Here is a 17,086-nt window from a genome sequence, read left to right on the forward strand (position 1 = left end):
TTTCCTCACGAGGGTCACAGGGGTGCTGGAGCCTATCCCAGCTGTCTTCGGGCGAGAGGCGGGGTACACCCTGGACTGGTGGCCAGCCAATCACAGGGCACACATAGACAAACAACCATTCACACTCACATTCATACCTATGGACAATTTGGAGTGGCCAATTAACCTAGCATGTTTTTGGAATGTGGGATGAAACCGGAGTACCCGGAGAAAACCCACGCATGCACGGGGAGAACATGCAAACTCCACAAATTCAACTCTGAGGGTGGAATTGAACCCTGGTCCCCTAGCTGTGAGGTCTGCGCGCTAACCACTCGACCGCCGTGCCGCCCTATGTGATCCTTATTATCAAATGAATAGAAGGGATAGGTTTTGCCTGTGTAGACCGCATTTAGAGGTAAAAACAACATGGAAATCGGTGAGCTGCTCATTGGCTGAAAAACCCTCAATTGTCAACCTGATGAAGGTATTTATTGGTAACCGACCAATACCTATACCTTTTCAAGGTATACCACAAAATGAAAATCACTACAATTGTCCGTTGTACCAGTCCAGAACGGCCATTACTTAGAAATACATCCTGTGTTGAAACCACATGTGTGTGATTTAGCCAAATGTCGGGCATCCATAGCACAGGAGTTAGCAATAGGCGCTGCCAGTACAATCACACTGTTGTCACCAAATGTGGGCAAACATTGCTAAAACATCCTGGAAGTCATCAACTGAATAAAAAAGCATGCAAATGGTTAAATAGTTTTTTTTCACCTTTACACTGAAATTTGTTGAGCGGTGTTGTGAGCAGCAGCCTGTCAGCCATGTCGGGAGGTCCGCTGCAGCGAGCGATGCCTGTCGAAAGCCACTCGGTGAACAAGTTTCCATATATAAATGTCATTTGAAGGAGGGTTTTTTTTTATTTGTCTTACCAGGCTCTTTAAAGCCAGCCTTCACCCACTGGGAGAGCCAGCGCAGGTCGCAGTTACAGTACAAGGGATTTGCACCGAGAGCACTGGACATGTTCACAAAATGAATACCTTTCCTATCAACATTCTGTATTGTGACCATGTTTGGTGATGGGACTTACAGGTGAGACAAGGAGACGAGATGGTTGAACGCTCCATCGGGGATTGTGGAGAGGTTGTTGCCGTGGAGAGTCCTTAAGAAAATGAGAGAATGCATAAACAAAGATCCAACTATCTTTCTGTTAAAGTTACAAAATCTGATGTGTCATGTCAGTAAAGGGAGGGAAATCACGCCGGCACAAAGAATTACTGAAATGATCTGCATCTCCTCAGCAGTGTAGGACCACCATCTGCTTTTAGAATGGAACATGAATACATTTATATGAAACTAAGTCGTCAGTGTGAATGGTTGTTTGTCTATATGTGCCCTGTGATTGGCTGGCCACCAGTCCAGGGTGTACCCCGCCTCTCGCCTGAAGACAGCTGGGATAGGCTCCAGCACCCCCCGTGACCCTCGTGAGGATAAGCGGTAGAAAATGAATGAATGAATGAATAAATGCTTCCCTACTGAAAATGAATGTAAAATTTATTAACGCCCTCTAGTGGTGGAGCATCATTTTCATGTACCATTACTGTGACATTCTGGTTAGTCTACAGTCCTTGATGGTCCTTGTGTAATTGTTCAACATATTGATACATTTCAACATCAACAGCCTATCCCAGTCCCCACGACAACATCAACTAAAATGAAAGAGGCGAAAAAAGAAATGGGTAAGAGTTTGGCTTTGTTTGTATTTATTTGTTTTTCCACTGAAGGCCACCACAAAATGGTTGAAGAGAGCAAGCATTGGTCTGGATCGGTGTATACGGTATTTCAGGCAAATGGTGCTCACACCAATATAGTTAAAGTGCACATTTTGGAGTGGCCTTTTATTGTGGCCAACCTTAAGGCCAATCATCACATGAAAAACATCACATGTGATGTGGATCATTATTATTATTCAGATGTTTGAGTTCAGCTCATGAAAAATTGTGTTTATATTTTTGTTGCATGTCTTCCTCTTCTTTTTGTGGCTTTTCCCTCCAGGGGTCGCCACAGCAAATCAATCTCCTCCATCCAACCCTGTCTCTCTCACACCAACTTCTCTCATGCCCTCCTTCACTACATGCATAAACCTCCTCTTTGGTCTTTCTCTACGCCTCCTACCTGGCAGCTTTAAACGCAGCTCTAAATTCACTATCTCTCCTCTGGACATGTCCCAACCATCTCAGTCTGGCCTCTCTGACTTTATCTCCAAGGCCTCTAACATGTAACGTCCCTATGATGTACTTGTTCCTGATCCTATCCATCCTGGTCACTCCCAATGAGAACCATCTCAGTCTGGCCTCTCTGACTTTATCTCCAAGGCCTCTAACATGTAACGTCCCTATGATGTACTTGTTCCTGATCCTATCCATCCTGGTCACTCCCAATGAGAACCATCTCAGTCTGGCCTCTCTGACTTTATCTCCAAGGCCTCTAACATGTAACGTCCCTATGATGTACTTGTTCCTGATCCTATCCATCCCGGTCACTCCCAATGAGAACCTCAGCATCCTCATCTCTGCTACCTCCAGTTCTGCTTCCTGTCTTTTCCTCAATGGCACTGTCTCTAGACCAAACATGGCTGGTCTCACCACAGTTTTGTGTACCTTTCCTTTCATTTTAGCTGAAACTCTTCCATCACACATCACGCCTGACACTTTTCTCCACCCCGTTCCATCTTACCTGCACTCGCTTCTTCACCTCCTTTTCACATATCTGTGTTGCATGTACTTTTGTTGCATGAAATCTTTTCCATAATTATGTCTCCATTTGACAATTCTGATTCTTCTAGTCATCGTCAGCAATAAATCACACAATGCAAAGATGAAGCAGTTTTGGTCTTGATGGGTCTTCTAATTATAGATCCCCCATATGCCTTCTATACAAATGACTGCACGTACTCAATTGTTGCACTCCACTGTTTTTACTGTGTGCCATTCTTCATTCTTGTTGACGTACTTTGTGTCGCATTGTTATGATGTCACACTATTGCCATAGCTGAAACAGTTATCCCACAGGATAGATCAGGACTAAGTGAACTTTGACTTAGGGCAAACAACGGCGCTCAAGGAGGAAACTTTCTTTCAGAGACTAATAAGTAATGGGCATGGATGCACCACAAAGCGGGATAACAGCATGGCTGTTCAACGCTCAGGCTGAAAATGTGAGGATTAAATGAAAATTAGCTGCTCAAGATGTGGCTGGTGGTTTTTGCTTGTTGTGTGCTCAGTGCACAGTGCATTTGGGCCACCAGACAGAGGGCGTACAAGCTGATGGATGAGACACAGAAACACAAGCTGAAGGTCCATTCATCAAACACAACACTGGGTGGGCGGCTTGAAAGCAGGACAAGAAGGAACGAAGGAAGGTAGGAAGAATGGAAGGATGGAGGACAAGAGGGTGCAGATCATGCAGATGATGAGAGATCGCCATTTTTAACTCTTTTAGTAACACTGCCGAGACATACGTACTTTGCGTCGTAACGCTGCGCTTGGCATGGTACCAAGAAGCCTGATTAAACTTTGATTGAGCTCCCGAGCAGAGAACTACAGCAAAGAAGAAAGCGTGAGGGGCGGGAGTCGTGACTCACAGCAGGCGGAGCGACTTCAGTCCGTTGAAGGCATGGACCGGGATGCAGCGAATTTGGTTGTAGCTGAGGATGCTGTTTGGAGAGAGAGAACGAGGACAAGGTTATTTAGTTGGCGTGGTTTTATTGGGATCGTGTCAACATTTAGCGTCACGTCTTGTCATGTTTGCATTAATTAAAACAAACTCCAGTACACTTGCTCTACTGGTACAGGTCGTTGGGTCAAGTGTGAACACCAGCATCAATACCCTGGCGGGCTGAGAGTTGATGGGTTTCTGGCGTGGACCAGAAATGACAACAAAATATGTTGGAAGTGTTGTCTCTCTGTTTTGCTGTCTCCCTTTGTATGTTAGCACACTTTAAAAGTATATTTTGGAAGCTTTTTGTGAAATCTAAGCTAGTAAATGATATCAAAGTACAGAAAATACCAGAATGTCAAAATAACCTACATGTATTTGAGTTACGTCACAAAACATGTGCAGTGAAATCCGTACTTCATGCATAATTCCTGACTGTGCAGCCGATGGTCCCATGGCAAAAATACCCAAGTATCTTTTTGAGTATTTGTAAGAATACTTGAAATCTCAACGTGGGCCAATTCACGGTTTATCCTAGCAAAATCCTAGTTTTTGATAAATCCTGTCATGAGGTGCCCCTAATACGATATCTAGTATGTAATTGAGCAGACTGACATTTCAGACCATTTTGTACATTTTTATACCAACAAAGTAATTAATATCAAAGTGTCTTATTTTTCAGGTTACAATATTTGAATCTCACTTCAAACATGTTCCTATCAGCAATGAGAGATGTGTTCAAAGACACCACATAATTTTGTGGAAGTTTCAAGCACACTTAAATGCTGTTAAGAATATGCAATTAAAAAAAAAAAAATAAAATAAAATAAATAAAATAAAAAATATATATGCACTTACTTTTTTTTTTTTTTTTTACTTTCTGCGTATTTTCGACCACACATAACAGAGATGTGGTGGTGATATTCGGAGCTGGGTGAGTCTGTGAACGCACCTTAAGAACGAGCTAGTGTTGTTCCCAGGACTAGCGAGTTGAAGATGCATTTATGGTGTTGGAATTACACGGCATTGTCGGAATTGCACAGCGTCAGATTGTGCCATCATAATGGAGAGGTGTGGCTTGCCGTGATGCACAAGCATTATTCATTCATTCATTTTCTACCGCTTATCCCCACCCTGGACTGGTGGCCAGCCAATCACAGGGCACATATAGACAAACAACCATTCACACTCACATTCATACCTATGGACAATTTGGAGTGGCCAATCTTCCAACAGAAATCACTTGAAACTATAGCAATTTGTGACAAGATGTCATTTTTTACAATGCATGTCTGCCATGTTTTGTACTAAGTGTGCTGCATTTGCGCATTATACACTGCATGACTTTTTCGTGGAATCTTCGACATGAGAGTGAATGCAAACACAGCAGTGGGCTATCTCGTCCCCTGTGGTGCAATAAAGACACCCTTGAGTCGTGCACTTAAATCACAGTCTGTTCTGTTTTTCCGGAGGCTAAGCGAAGCAGTTGTTTGCGCTGAACGGCTTCCTGGCGTCGACGAGCGTGACTGCACAAAATAGGAAACATAGTGGAGTGGATGGGGCGTGGATTTGGAAACAGCGAAAATGCAAAGTCCACATATGCTGGAGGTTAATTAAAGCTAATATGAGGCATTTATGTTACAATTACATGGCTAAACAACCATTAGCATGTTTTGTAACGCCAAGTATCTCCATTTTCCGTCAAAACAAGTATTTCCTTTGCAGACTCTATTTTCTTTTTAAAAAGCAAAGCGAAGACTCCTTTCAATACACATCATGCCGACAACCTTGGATCATGAATGCAATGTTTTGGACAGATGATGCATGCATAGACTGATGATGCATACATTCAAAATAAATGCCAATGAAAAAAATATCAATGCAACACAATAATGTTCCAATATTTTTACACGCATCTGTGGAGTTGTGCTAAGGATGCTTTGGAAGACTTGTTAGCATACATGTAAAATAGCCTTACTTATGGTTTTATAGACCATTAGCTGCAATGTTACAGGAAGACACCGGACAAACTACTCTCCATCATGGACAAATCCCACCCACCCACTCAATCGGACAATATAGGAGCAGCAGAACTCATTCTTGTTTGATTATATTTTTACAAACTATTTTTAAATATGCAAAGCTTTTTCATCTTATATTCTTATTATATTTATATTTATATTGCATTATATTTATATTGCATTGTGTGTTTGTCTTTTTCTTCTGCAGTTGAGCTACTGTAACTGCAGTATGTATTCATTTTATTTTATTTGATATATTTATATTTATATTTATATTTATATTTATATTTATATTTATATTTATATTTATATTTATATTTGTATTTGTATTTGTATTTGTATTTGTATTTGTATTTGTATTTATATTTATATTTATATTTATATTTATATTTATATTTATATTTATATTTATATTTATATTTATATTTATATTTATATTTATAGTTTTTATTTTATTATATTTATATTGCATTGTGTGTTTGTCTTTTTCTTCTGTAGTTGAGCTATTGTAACTACAGTTGAGCTACTGTCACCAAGCAATTGTCCACTTGGATCAATAAAGTCTGTCTAGTATTAAGTCTCAGTCCCCCCTGTGCCCGTGCAAAAATGTTTTACTTGATGGCGGCCATGTTTTTCAACCACTCTTACACATATTTGCTTGTATTTCACCTAAAAGTGTGCAGCAAATTTCATGACATGTTTTTATAATCCTGACAACTCAATTGCTTTAATTTTTTTTTTGTGCGAGAGGAAGAAAAAGAGGCAATGATGCAACTCTCCACTGATGCATTAACATTGCAGAGCACTTTTAAGCCATAATGCTGGAGTGCTGGAGTGTTGGACAAGGGATCACACATGACACTGGGATCTTTGTGAGATCAAACTTATTAGGGTGTAATAAAGCACCACCATATGGTATATTTGTCAGAAAATTAATAGGACCGTCAACGCAGTAGGGGTGCGAGGTTTGACAAATCTTCCCATTCTGTGTGCAGCCATTAAAGAGTAGAAGAGTCAGAGTCATGTATGTCCATGGAAACTTACAGTGTGGCGAGTTGTGTCATGTTGCTAAAGGTGTACGGAGCCACTGTGCTGATGCTGTTGTTGCTCAGGTCTCTGCGGACACAAATACACGGTCAATACACCCACACACCCACTATCCGGACACACACTTTGTCAACCTGCACAAGGGTTTAGCAGAGGGATGCAAGCAATGAGGTGTACTGTACGTACACCAGTGACAGATGCTTCAGGGCCGCCAGTTCCTTGGGTACAGAAGTCAGCATATTTCCCTCCAGGTAACTGCAAGGAGGAAAAAAAAAAGTAGATGTGATATATTTGTAGAGGAACACAAGCAAACAGCACATTTTACAGCTAGAGTTCAGGTTTAGCTTGTGTAAAAAAAAACAAAAAATAAACAAAACAAAAAATAGCCTCTAAATCGAATGCATCGCTGGAGTTTTTCTAACACTGCTCCATGATCTCACTTTCTTCCTCCTCGGGTCAGAAGTAGGCCATGTGGACACTATGATGGAGTGTCTTCTTCAAGCCTGATCGATAGCTAATCACTGTTATTCACCCCAAGGAGCAGGAGCCATTCCATAGCTGGTGGGAGCGGCATGCCATCGTTCACCTTTGCTCTGAGGGATAGTCTTCCTGTTTTTTCATCTTTTGCACTCTTTCTGCTGGCTGATAACATTATAGCCCTTTTACTGTATGTTGCTCTCAATTAAAAATGATAACATCTACCACTAATGTTGCCAATTGCATTAGGAAAATACATTATTGAGTAGTAGCATGTACTTTGGAGTATTTTGCCATACACATATACAGTATTACACAAGTTGGCTCGTTCACATTAGGATCCAGCGTACTCCAGCGACACTAGTGAGAATAAGCTGTATAGAAAATGGATCTTTCTTTGCATTGTGACATTTACTACAACAATTTACTACAGCATGCACCTCTAAATGATACTGTTTTTCTGTCTTGTATGTGTATTTACTACTACGTTAAAAAGCCATAGCCTTTCAGTATGTGGAATCAAACTATAGAATGGATTGAGACCCTCAAGACCCTCAAACAATGCACAACGATGAGCCAATTCAAGAAACAATACAAGCAGTTGATGTTTGCTAAATACAAGGATGAAGAGTCTTGAACCAGACATTCATTCATTCATTCATTCATTTTCTACCGCTTTTCCTCACGAGGGTCGTGGGGGTGCTGGAGCCTATCCCAGCTGTCTTCGGGCGAGAGGCGGGGAACACTCTAGACTGGTCGCCAGCCAATCACAGGGCACATATAGACAAACAACCATTCACACTCACATTCATACCTATGGACAATTTGGAGTGGCCAATTAACCTAGCATGTTTTTGGAATGTGGGAGGAAACCGGAGTACCCGGAGAAAACCCACGCATGCACGGGGAGAACATGCAAACTCCACACAGAGATGGCCGAGGGTGGAATTGAACCCTGGTCTCCTAGTTATGAGGTGTGCGTGCTAACCACTCAACCGCCGTGCCGCCCTGTACGGGACAAAAAAAAAAAAATTAAAACAAAAAACAAAAAGAACCCCCCAAAAAAACCCTGAAATGATATTATGAAAGCAGGAAGTGAACAAATGTAACAGTTACTGATTGTAAAAGTACCAGATGGAGGGGTAGGATTTAATAAGCTTTGCTTCTTCCTACTCCTTTTGGACATGTGGAACTGTGAACTGATGATGTGATGCATTCAATTGTAATCTGATGCATGTTCAAATGAAATTAAACCATTACCATTACCATTATTTTATATTTAATACAGATCTACAGGTCAACTCGTCGTGCTAGCACAAGTTTCATAATGAGTTCAGCAACAATATGTACAGTATGTAAGATGACTGTGTGTATGTGTATGAATTGTGTGTGTTGGAGGGGGTAGTGCACCAGACTCACAGTTCCGTGGTGTCCTTGGGAATGCCCTTGGGCAGCGAGTGCAGCCCTCTGTTGCTGCATCGCACCACGCTGTCTGAGCATGTGCAGACATCCGGGCAGCCAGACGCAGGAAGACAGCCGTTATCCTCGCCACCTGAAAGACGGAGCGGGGGGAAAAGCCGGGCGGGAGGGGGGGGCGGTCAGTGAGTTTAAGAGTGACATTTTTTTCATCATTTTTTAATGAATTATACTATTTTTAATTCCCCTGGTGGGTAATATTATGCATATACTAACAGTTCAATTGCAGTTCAATTGCTACCACGTCACTGAGCAATCTAAGGGTTTGGTGCATTGCATGGTGCAGGATCCAACAACAAGTAGCAATTTCCTATTATTATTATTATTAATAATAACTCATCCAGTGCGGGATTTAAACCTTTGACCCTCCAGTCTCAAGCCAAATTAGAATATAATGACAATATCAAATATAATAGCAATGAGGCTTAATGGTACTTATGCATGAGTTAAATGTAGATAAATATTCAACATAAGTACTTTCTTAGGACTGGATGGTTTTATCTGTTGCCATCTTAGCAACTGTTGTGCAAACACTCCAGCTGCTAATAAAGGATAAACTAGTAATGAGGGATTATGTGGTCTTATCTTATTTAAGCGATACAGAGGAAAAAAAGAGAAAGCCTGCTGAGAGAAAGCCTAAGGACATTAAAGAAAAAGACATTAACGAAAAACTGCCCATCTGCATGTTTATGTGGAGAATAATGAGAGGCTGAAAAAGCGCAATGAGCTAGCAGGGCAATAAACCTTCACCTTTATCTTTTACAGTGTGCACACCACATATAGTGGTGTGGAAAAGTGTTGGCCCCCTTCCTGATTTCTTTTTTTTATGTTTGTCACACTTAAATGTTTCAAATTGTCAAACTAATTCAAATATTAGTCAACGACAACACAACCGAAGACAAAATGCACTTTATCAATGAAACTAAGGGATAACAAACCTACATGGCCTGTGTGGAAAAAAGTGATTGCCCCCTAAACCAATTAGAAAGCAACATTAAAGGTACTGTTGGGACACTTTTAATGGTTTCAGTACCAAAGATGCATTTACGCATTTGTATAATCCCAACAGCTTGATCTCTTGTACGTTTTTTGTGCGAGAGACAAAAAGAGGCGATGATGCATTTTAACAAATGCACACACACACACGTGCACACACACAGTTCAGTTCCAAATGTAAAAATGTGTAAATTAGTAAATAGTTTGTGGTGTCAGCCGTGTTGTTGACGTTTATAGATATTTTAGCTAAAAAGACAGACTACACGGCTGCATGGCGGTCGTGTGGTTAGCGCACAGACCTCACAGTTAGGAGACGCGGGTTCAATTCCACCCTCGGCCATCTCTGTGTGGAGTTTGCATGTTCTCCCCGTGCATGCGTGGGTTTTCTCCGGGTACTCCGGTTTCCTCCCACATTCCAAAAACATGCTAGGTTAATTGGCGACTCCAAATTGTCCATAGGTATGAATGTGAGTGTGAATGGTTGTTTGTCTATATGTGCCCTGTGATTGGCTGGCCACCAGTCCAGGGTGTACCCCGCCTCTTGCCCGAAGACAGCTGGGATAGGCTCCAGCACCCCCGTGAGGATAAGCGGTAGAAAATGAATGAATGAATGAGACAGACTAGACTTGAAACTGAAACAAGGTCAAATGCAACAAAATGGAGAGCATACAAGCACAGTGCCCCCCCCCAGGGGGGTCCCATGTGAGAAGCACTGGTCTACCCATGATGAAAATGCTTACCAGATCTAGGTGACATTAGAGGAAATACAGTAGTCCTTGTATGTTCTCCATTTATATTCTTATAACATATAACATGTAAATAATACTATATTACTATATGAATAGAAGCCGCTAAGATCTCAAACAAGGAAATCTTCACTGTCAAAAGTGTACTCATGACGTGTGCTAACTAGCGCACATGTAACACATGAAAAACCATCTCTGCAGCATGCTCACAAACACATGGTGGGAACCAAAAACACATGGTGGACTGTAACCTCAAGAGTGAGGAAGGATCAGAGCCCAAAGCGTTGTTCTTGGCTGAGAACGGCTTCCATTTCCTCGTATGACACCCACACACACACACGCGTGCTCGCACAATCGCTCATACTGCTGCAGTATGGTGGTGCATTGTGGGAAACACTTGAACCGTACATCTTAAAGAGCCAAAGGCAACAGAGTTAAAACCATAATGAAGGATAATGAGGCTCAGTCACTGAGCCAATAATAACGCAATTTCAGCAAAGTGAAGGGACACCGTAGGCAGGAACAAGAACACTGTTTGTATTTAAATGTGCTCATGCTCTATTGTGTATTTGGGTCATGTGCTCAGATGGCAGAGCCAGGTAAGATTTTGTCATTGTCATGTAAATGTTATAAATTATGGACAGAATATCAATAATTTGGAACCTTTCCGAGCCTACGGATTGATTTGAGATATAAAAGATAAACAACCCAATACAATACACTCATATGTGACTTTACTCATCTGTACAAAGACCCATTTATCATTGCACTAAAATTAATATATCTGCAATATGTCTGCTCCTGGGCGGCACGGCGGTCGAGAGGTTAGCGCACAGACCTCACAGCTAGGAGACCAGGGTTCAATTCCCACCCTCGGCCATCTCTGTGTGGAGTTTGCATGTTCTCCCCGTGCATGCGTGGGTTTTCTCCGGGTACTCCGGTTTCCTCCCACATTCCAAAAACATGCTAGGTTAATTGGCCACTCCAAATTGTCCATAGGTATGAATGTGAGTGTGAATGGTTGTTTGTCTATATGTGCCCTGTGATTGGCTGGCCACCAGTCCAGGGTGTACCCCGCCTCTCGCCCGAAGACAGCTGGGATAGGCTCCAGCACCCCCCGCGACCCTCGTGAGGAAAGGCGGTAGAAAATGAATGAATGAATGAATGTCTGCTCCTGCATATGCTCATGTGCAATACTATGTGTATATTTTGGATATGTTGTATATATCTTGTTAAATTGTCTTTTTTACTCTACTTTTGTATACTTTTTTTTTTTTAACTTGACTACTGCACTGAAAGGAGAAGCTCTCCAATCACGTTGTACATCTTGTATAATGACAATAAAACCATTCCATTCCATTCCATTCCAAAAAGTGACCTTATAGTAATGCTATTTTCATGTAAAGATGTATAAAAACAAGAAAAATATCAAAGTGAAAAAGAGTTAGGGAATGGCAGCAATGGATTCAATGTCATTGTGGAAACTTATGGACAGTTTATTTGACCTTTAATCCAAAAGGACCGAACAATGAACTTCTAATATGCAATACACACAAGGGACTTGCAGCAATAGCATGCCTAGAAGACAAAACCTTTGCTTACAACAAACACAAAAAATGGTTGTTTTATAAATACTGTACAAAAACAACATGAACTATTTATAATCTTGCCTGCGTTAAAATTTCCCATTCCCCACACGACAGGATGCCTTCTTAGTTGTTTAGGTTAGTTGGCCATTATAAATACCATATTTTCCGGACTATAAGTCACACTTTTTTTCATAGGTTGGCTGTTCCTGCGACTTATACTCCAGAGCGACTTATAAATGAAAAAAGTGTTTATGTTCCATAAACACTGGACACCTTTTCTGTTCATGTTTATTTTTTGTGTAGCTGAATAACCATTGTGTTAGCATATCTTACACCTATTCAGCATGTTCTCTATTCTTTTATTATTGTTAGAACTTGCCTTCCAAGATGACGTAATGTCTGTTTTGGTCAAGTAGTAAAATACATTACCCGCAAAAAATGCAACTTATACTCCAGTGTGACTTATGTATGTTTTTTTTCTACCTAATTATGCATTTTTGGCCTTGTGCGACTTATATATATATAGTCCAGAAAATATGGTAATAGTCAAAATTTTGTTGTGACAAAATTAGTTGTGTATTAAAAATAATAACATCTTACAGTTTAGTTTTGGCGATATGTCACGATACTTCGTTCCACGATACTGTATCAATATTAAAAAATATGACATCTTTATTCACGGTTTATCCTATCAAAATCCTAGTTTTTGATAAATCCTGTCATGAGGTGCCCCTAATACGATATCTAGTATAGGGGTGTAAGAAAATATTGTTTCGGCAATATATCGCGATACTTCGTTCCACGATACTATATCAATATTAAAAAGTATGATATGGATATTTTTAGGCATTTATCATAGACTGTATATGGTATTTATTCAAGTTAATTTCTGATTTGAATTGAAACCTCCGATGGTTAGGTGTCAGCACTTACGTAGTCAATTAGGCAATCTAATCTAATCTTCACTCGTCAATCTCGTTCAACGTCCTCACACATAAACACAGTTCAACATGGCCGAATGCCAGCACATAACAGCGGCCCCTACGGCGTACAAGGCTGAAGTGTGGACACATTTTGGATTTCTACACAAAGTAGGGTGTGCAGAAATGGACAAAACCCATGCCGTTTGGAAAATGTGTCGTGTTTCCCAAATAAACTATTGGGGAAACACGTCTGCGAGTCCACTTAGCGAGACACCATGAGGACCTGCCGCTAGCAAGCAATGCCAAGGTCCTTTTGTATACTACAAAAGTAGTACTGTGATATTGCAGGTATTTTGTTTTTCTAATTGATATCACTATTTTGTTAAATAATGGTTATTTCAAGCATCCTAAAAGGACTTTTTACTGATGTTAGTTACTTTGTTCCACAAAAATACTCTTCTGATGGTGGATAAGTCAGGGACTGTATACTCTGCATTTTTTCCACAGCTAATAGAATGTGAACATATCTTGAGACATAATTAATTTATTTGTTTTTTTTTTGTAAATTTAAAGCTGGATGTTAAAGCTTTATTCATCCAAATGCTACACTTTAAGTTGTTACAGAGGAAAGTTTGTGATACAGCATAACATACTGTTCTAATGGAATAAAAATGTGTTTAGTAAGTGCATATTGCTGGTGGAATTCAGTTTTTCCAGGAAATTATCTTTAACTACAAGAAAAACAAAAAAATATATCGCCTTGTTAACAGTATCGTGATATATCGTATCTTGAGCCTAGTATCGTGATACATATTGTATCGCCAGATTCTTGCCAATACACACCCCTACTTGACATGGACTAAAAGTGTACTTTTGGTCATAATCTAGACTTTAAAAAGGTTTTTAAAAGAAGAAGCAAAAATTCCTATACTGTTTGACTTTATATATTCAAATCTTAAAACAAATTTGTTCCCAGGTGCCAAACCAGCTAACCACTTCCTGAGAAAAGCATATAGAGTCAAACTTGGCAGCCAAGCGAGGAGCCTTGGTGGTGATGGGAAGGCATTGTCGTGGTAACGACAGCGTCAAAAGCGGGAACCACAGAGTGATGTCATGCGAGGCTGCTGGTGCTGCTGCTGCAGTCCAGCGGTTAGCGATCTCCCTGTCCTCACGATGCCCTGTTGAAGGATGTGGCCGTGCAATGTGAGGCACGTCTCCAACTAAACTGACAAGGCAGTTTGCGTAAGACGCAAGGCTCAAAAAGGCTGACGTGAACATTTGGCTGGTTAAACGTTGACGTCATCCGGTCTGAGCGGATGCCCAGTTTGTTCAAGCTAAGTACTCACCCAGAGACATAACATGACATAATGACAACAATTACCATCATTGAAACAACCTTGAGTCATTTCAGCATCAATCCATTTTATAATGCTGCATTCGAGACCGCGGGAACATTGGAAGCTTTGGAGGTCCGACCTCAAAATGTTCCGACTTAAAGTAAACAAAAAACCCCAAAACATGGCTGCTGACTACAATAAGTTACCATTTCTATTGTTTGTCAACAGATTATTTGACTGTCGTACTCATAATTGGATGGATGGAATGGATGGATGTCAAGCGTTTTCCACATACTTTTAGGCTTTTTAAAATGAACGCCATTGAAAATCAGTATGGACATTTGGTATGACAAACCTTACTCTTACTTACCATCGCATGTAAAGTCAGGGTTTGCCACATCCTGGATGGGGATCTCCTTCAGGAAGGCTGGCCTCTGACAGCGAGGGTTTCCACTCACCACTCTGGTCTTCTTCAACCACTGACCCAGCCAGGCCAAGTGACAGTCGCACACGTATGGGTTGGATAGGAGGTTACTGCAACAAAGACACACAAAGTTGAGCTCAATGAAAACATTCTTTTTGTAACACATTTACAACAATGCACAATAAAGTACATTTTCCAATCAATGCTTCCATTCAGTTAGATGCCACATCTCTACAAAAGCAAATACATTCATTCATTTTCTACCGCTTATCCCCATGAGTGTTCCGGGGTGTGCTGGAGCCTATCCCAGCTGTCTTCGGGCAAAAGAGGCGGGGTACACCCTGAACTGTTCGCCAGCCAATCACAGGGCACATATTGACAAACAACCATTCACACTCACATTCATACCTATGGACAATTTGGAGTGGCCAATTAACCTAGCATGTTTTTGGAATGTGGGAGGAAACCGGAGTACGCGGAGAAAACCCACGCATGCACGGGGAGAAAATGCAAACTCCACGCAGAGATGGCCGAGGGTGGAATTGAACGCCGGTCTCCTGGCTGTGAGGCCTGAGCGCTAACCACTTGATTGCCGTGCAGCCGTGTTGTTGACATTAATATGGATATCAGCCGTGCAGCCCCAAAAGCAAATAATGGCATCTTTATCTACCTCTGCGTGCACTTTAAATTGTTGCAACCCCTCTGTTAGTGTGAAACTGGCGTGTTACAGTTGATGTACTGTAGTTTACATTGAACTCATCAGCAGTATTAATGTTGTATGAGTTTGTTTATTTACTGCTATTACAAAATTTGTTACTCCTGTGTTGTAATAAATACTTGTTCAGAAATGCCAGCAATTTCATAAAGAAGGTAAGAACTGTTTTGAAGAAATAACATGAATGCAGCGTCCATGTTGATGTCGCTGCCTCAAAGCCGCCTTTGTCAACAATCATATCATTCATTATTTCCATGCATTTCTGCATGTCAAATTTGAATTTAAAATCATAAAAATGTGTTGTGTCACATTTTTGGCTTTCTGGAACAGGTTCATTGGATTTACATTATTTTTGATTCGGTTAGTCAAACCTTGTGGAATGAATTAGCTAACCAAGGTTCCACTGTATCAGTATTAGGATTGGGCATCGAGTACCCATGGGGTCCAGGACTAACATTCCGATTCTCCCAGAGATTTTGCATTTCTTTCATTTAAAAAAAAATATACATCCCTACGTTTGGTGATGGACCAACCCGCTGAGTGGCAAAACTGGACGCATAAAGCCAACAAAGAAAAAATGCCAGGGAGTGTTTTTATCGTTTTCAACCATGGACAGTGTGCAGCGACACTGGAAAATTTGGCTGAAATCCTGAAAAAAAAATGAATGGTCGGCAATGTTACTGTGCAACATTTGCAAAACCATTATAGCATGCAAAAGTTGGTGCACCACTAACAGCATCTATGGTGTATACTGTACAGAATGCCCTTTTTTGGGTAAAAAAAAAAAACAAAAAAACCTTAAACTGTATTATGGAAAGCAGGAAGTGAACAAATGTAACAGTTAGTGATTGTAAAAGTACCAGATGGAGGGGTAGGATTTATAAGCTTTGCTTCTTCCTACTCATTTTGGACATGTGGAACTGTGAACTGATTATGGGATGCATTCAATTGTAATCTGATGCATGTTCAAATGTAATTAAACCATTACCAATACCAATAAATTCCGTCCATGAAGTTACGTTATTGTGCTGGTGTGCTTTTGGTGCCGTGGTTACAGGTCGACAGTAGCCATTATTTATTTGCAATAAACAGCTCGTTCATTCACCACCTCCTGGTGGTTTTAATAGCATCTGTATCAGAAGTGAAACACCGGACAGCATGGCGGTAGGGCGTGGTGAATCGGTCGGTTTCACAGAACCGGTTATTAATAATAGATAGTGCCTGCTTCTGCCAATGGAAAAGGGCACTGGTGACATTTTATTTAGCTACCTAAGCATCTTTTGCGTTAAACATAAACCTTTGGTGCAAAAGATGACACTGGACAAAAGCAAACAGAAACAAGCCGGATAGATTTTTTAGTTGCTAAGAAGAGCAGATTTGCTCTATTTACTTTACAACACGGCAAACAACTCTAGCACCATGGCGCTTCTGGTCATAAACTCCGAGACATTTAGACGGAAGACCATGTTTTGGAGAAGTGGGGGATAAAGAGGAAATAAAAGAAGCAGAAAGAGGAAAAAGGTTATAATTCATTTTTTATTCATTTGGTGAACTAAATGAGATACAGAGAGGCTGAGATAAGCAGGCCAGGCGAGCCAAACAGTGAAAGAGAAAGGAAAAAAAAAGG

At 40.8% G+C, this 17,086-nt stretch overlaps 1 protein-coding gene across 3 annotated transcripts in view; it reads right to left on the bottom strand.

Moving 5' to 3' along the window:
- Positions 1 to 17,086, bottom strand: part of slit3 (slit homolog 3 (Drosophila)) — a 262,158-nt gene that overhangs the window by 44,394 nt on the left and 200,678 nt on the right. For all 3 annotated transcript variants that reach the window (XM_058048416.1, XM_058048425.1, XM_058048435.1), the window contains 8 exons: positions 14,691 to 14,854; positions 8,673 to 8,805; positions 6,963 to 7,031; positions 6,774 to 6,845; positions 3,635 to 3,706; positions 1,082 to 1,153; positions 924 to 1,006; positions 766 to 846 (listed from right to left, as the gene is read on the bottom strand). In XM_058048416.1, coding sequence (XP_057904399.1) covers positions 766 to 846; positions 924 to 1,006; positions 1,082 to 1,153; positions 3,635 to 3,706; positions 6,774 to 6,845; positions 6,963 to 7,031; positions 8,673 to 8,805; positions 14,691 to 14,854 — 746 coding nt within the window. The remainder of the gene's footprint in view (positions 1 to 765; positions 847 to 923; positions 1,007 to 1,081; positions 1,154 to 3,634; positions 3,707 to 6,773; positions 6,846 to 6,962; positions 7,032 to 8,672; positions 8,806 to 14,690; positions 14,855 to 17,086) is intronic.

The sequence above is a fragment of the Doryrhamphus excisus genome, chromosome 2 (assembly GCF_030265055.1).
Source record: "Doryrhamphus excisus isolate RoL2022-K1 chromosome 2, RoL_Dexc_1.0, whole genome shotgun sequence".
Taxonomy (NCBI): Eukaryota; Metazoa; Chordata; class Actinopteri; order Syngnathiformes; family Syngnathidae; genus Doryrhamphus; species Doryrhamphus excisus.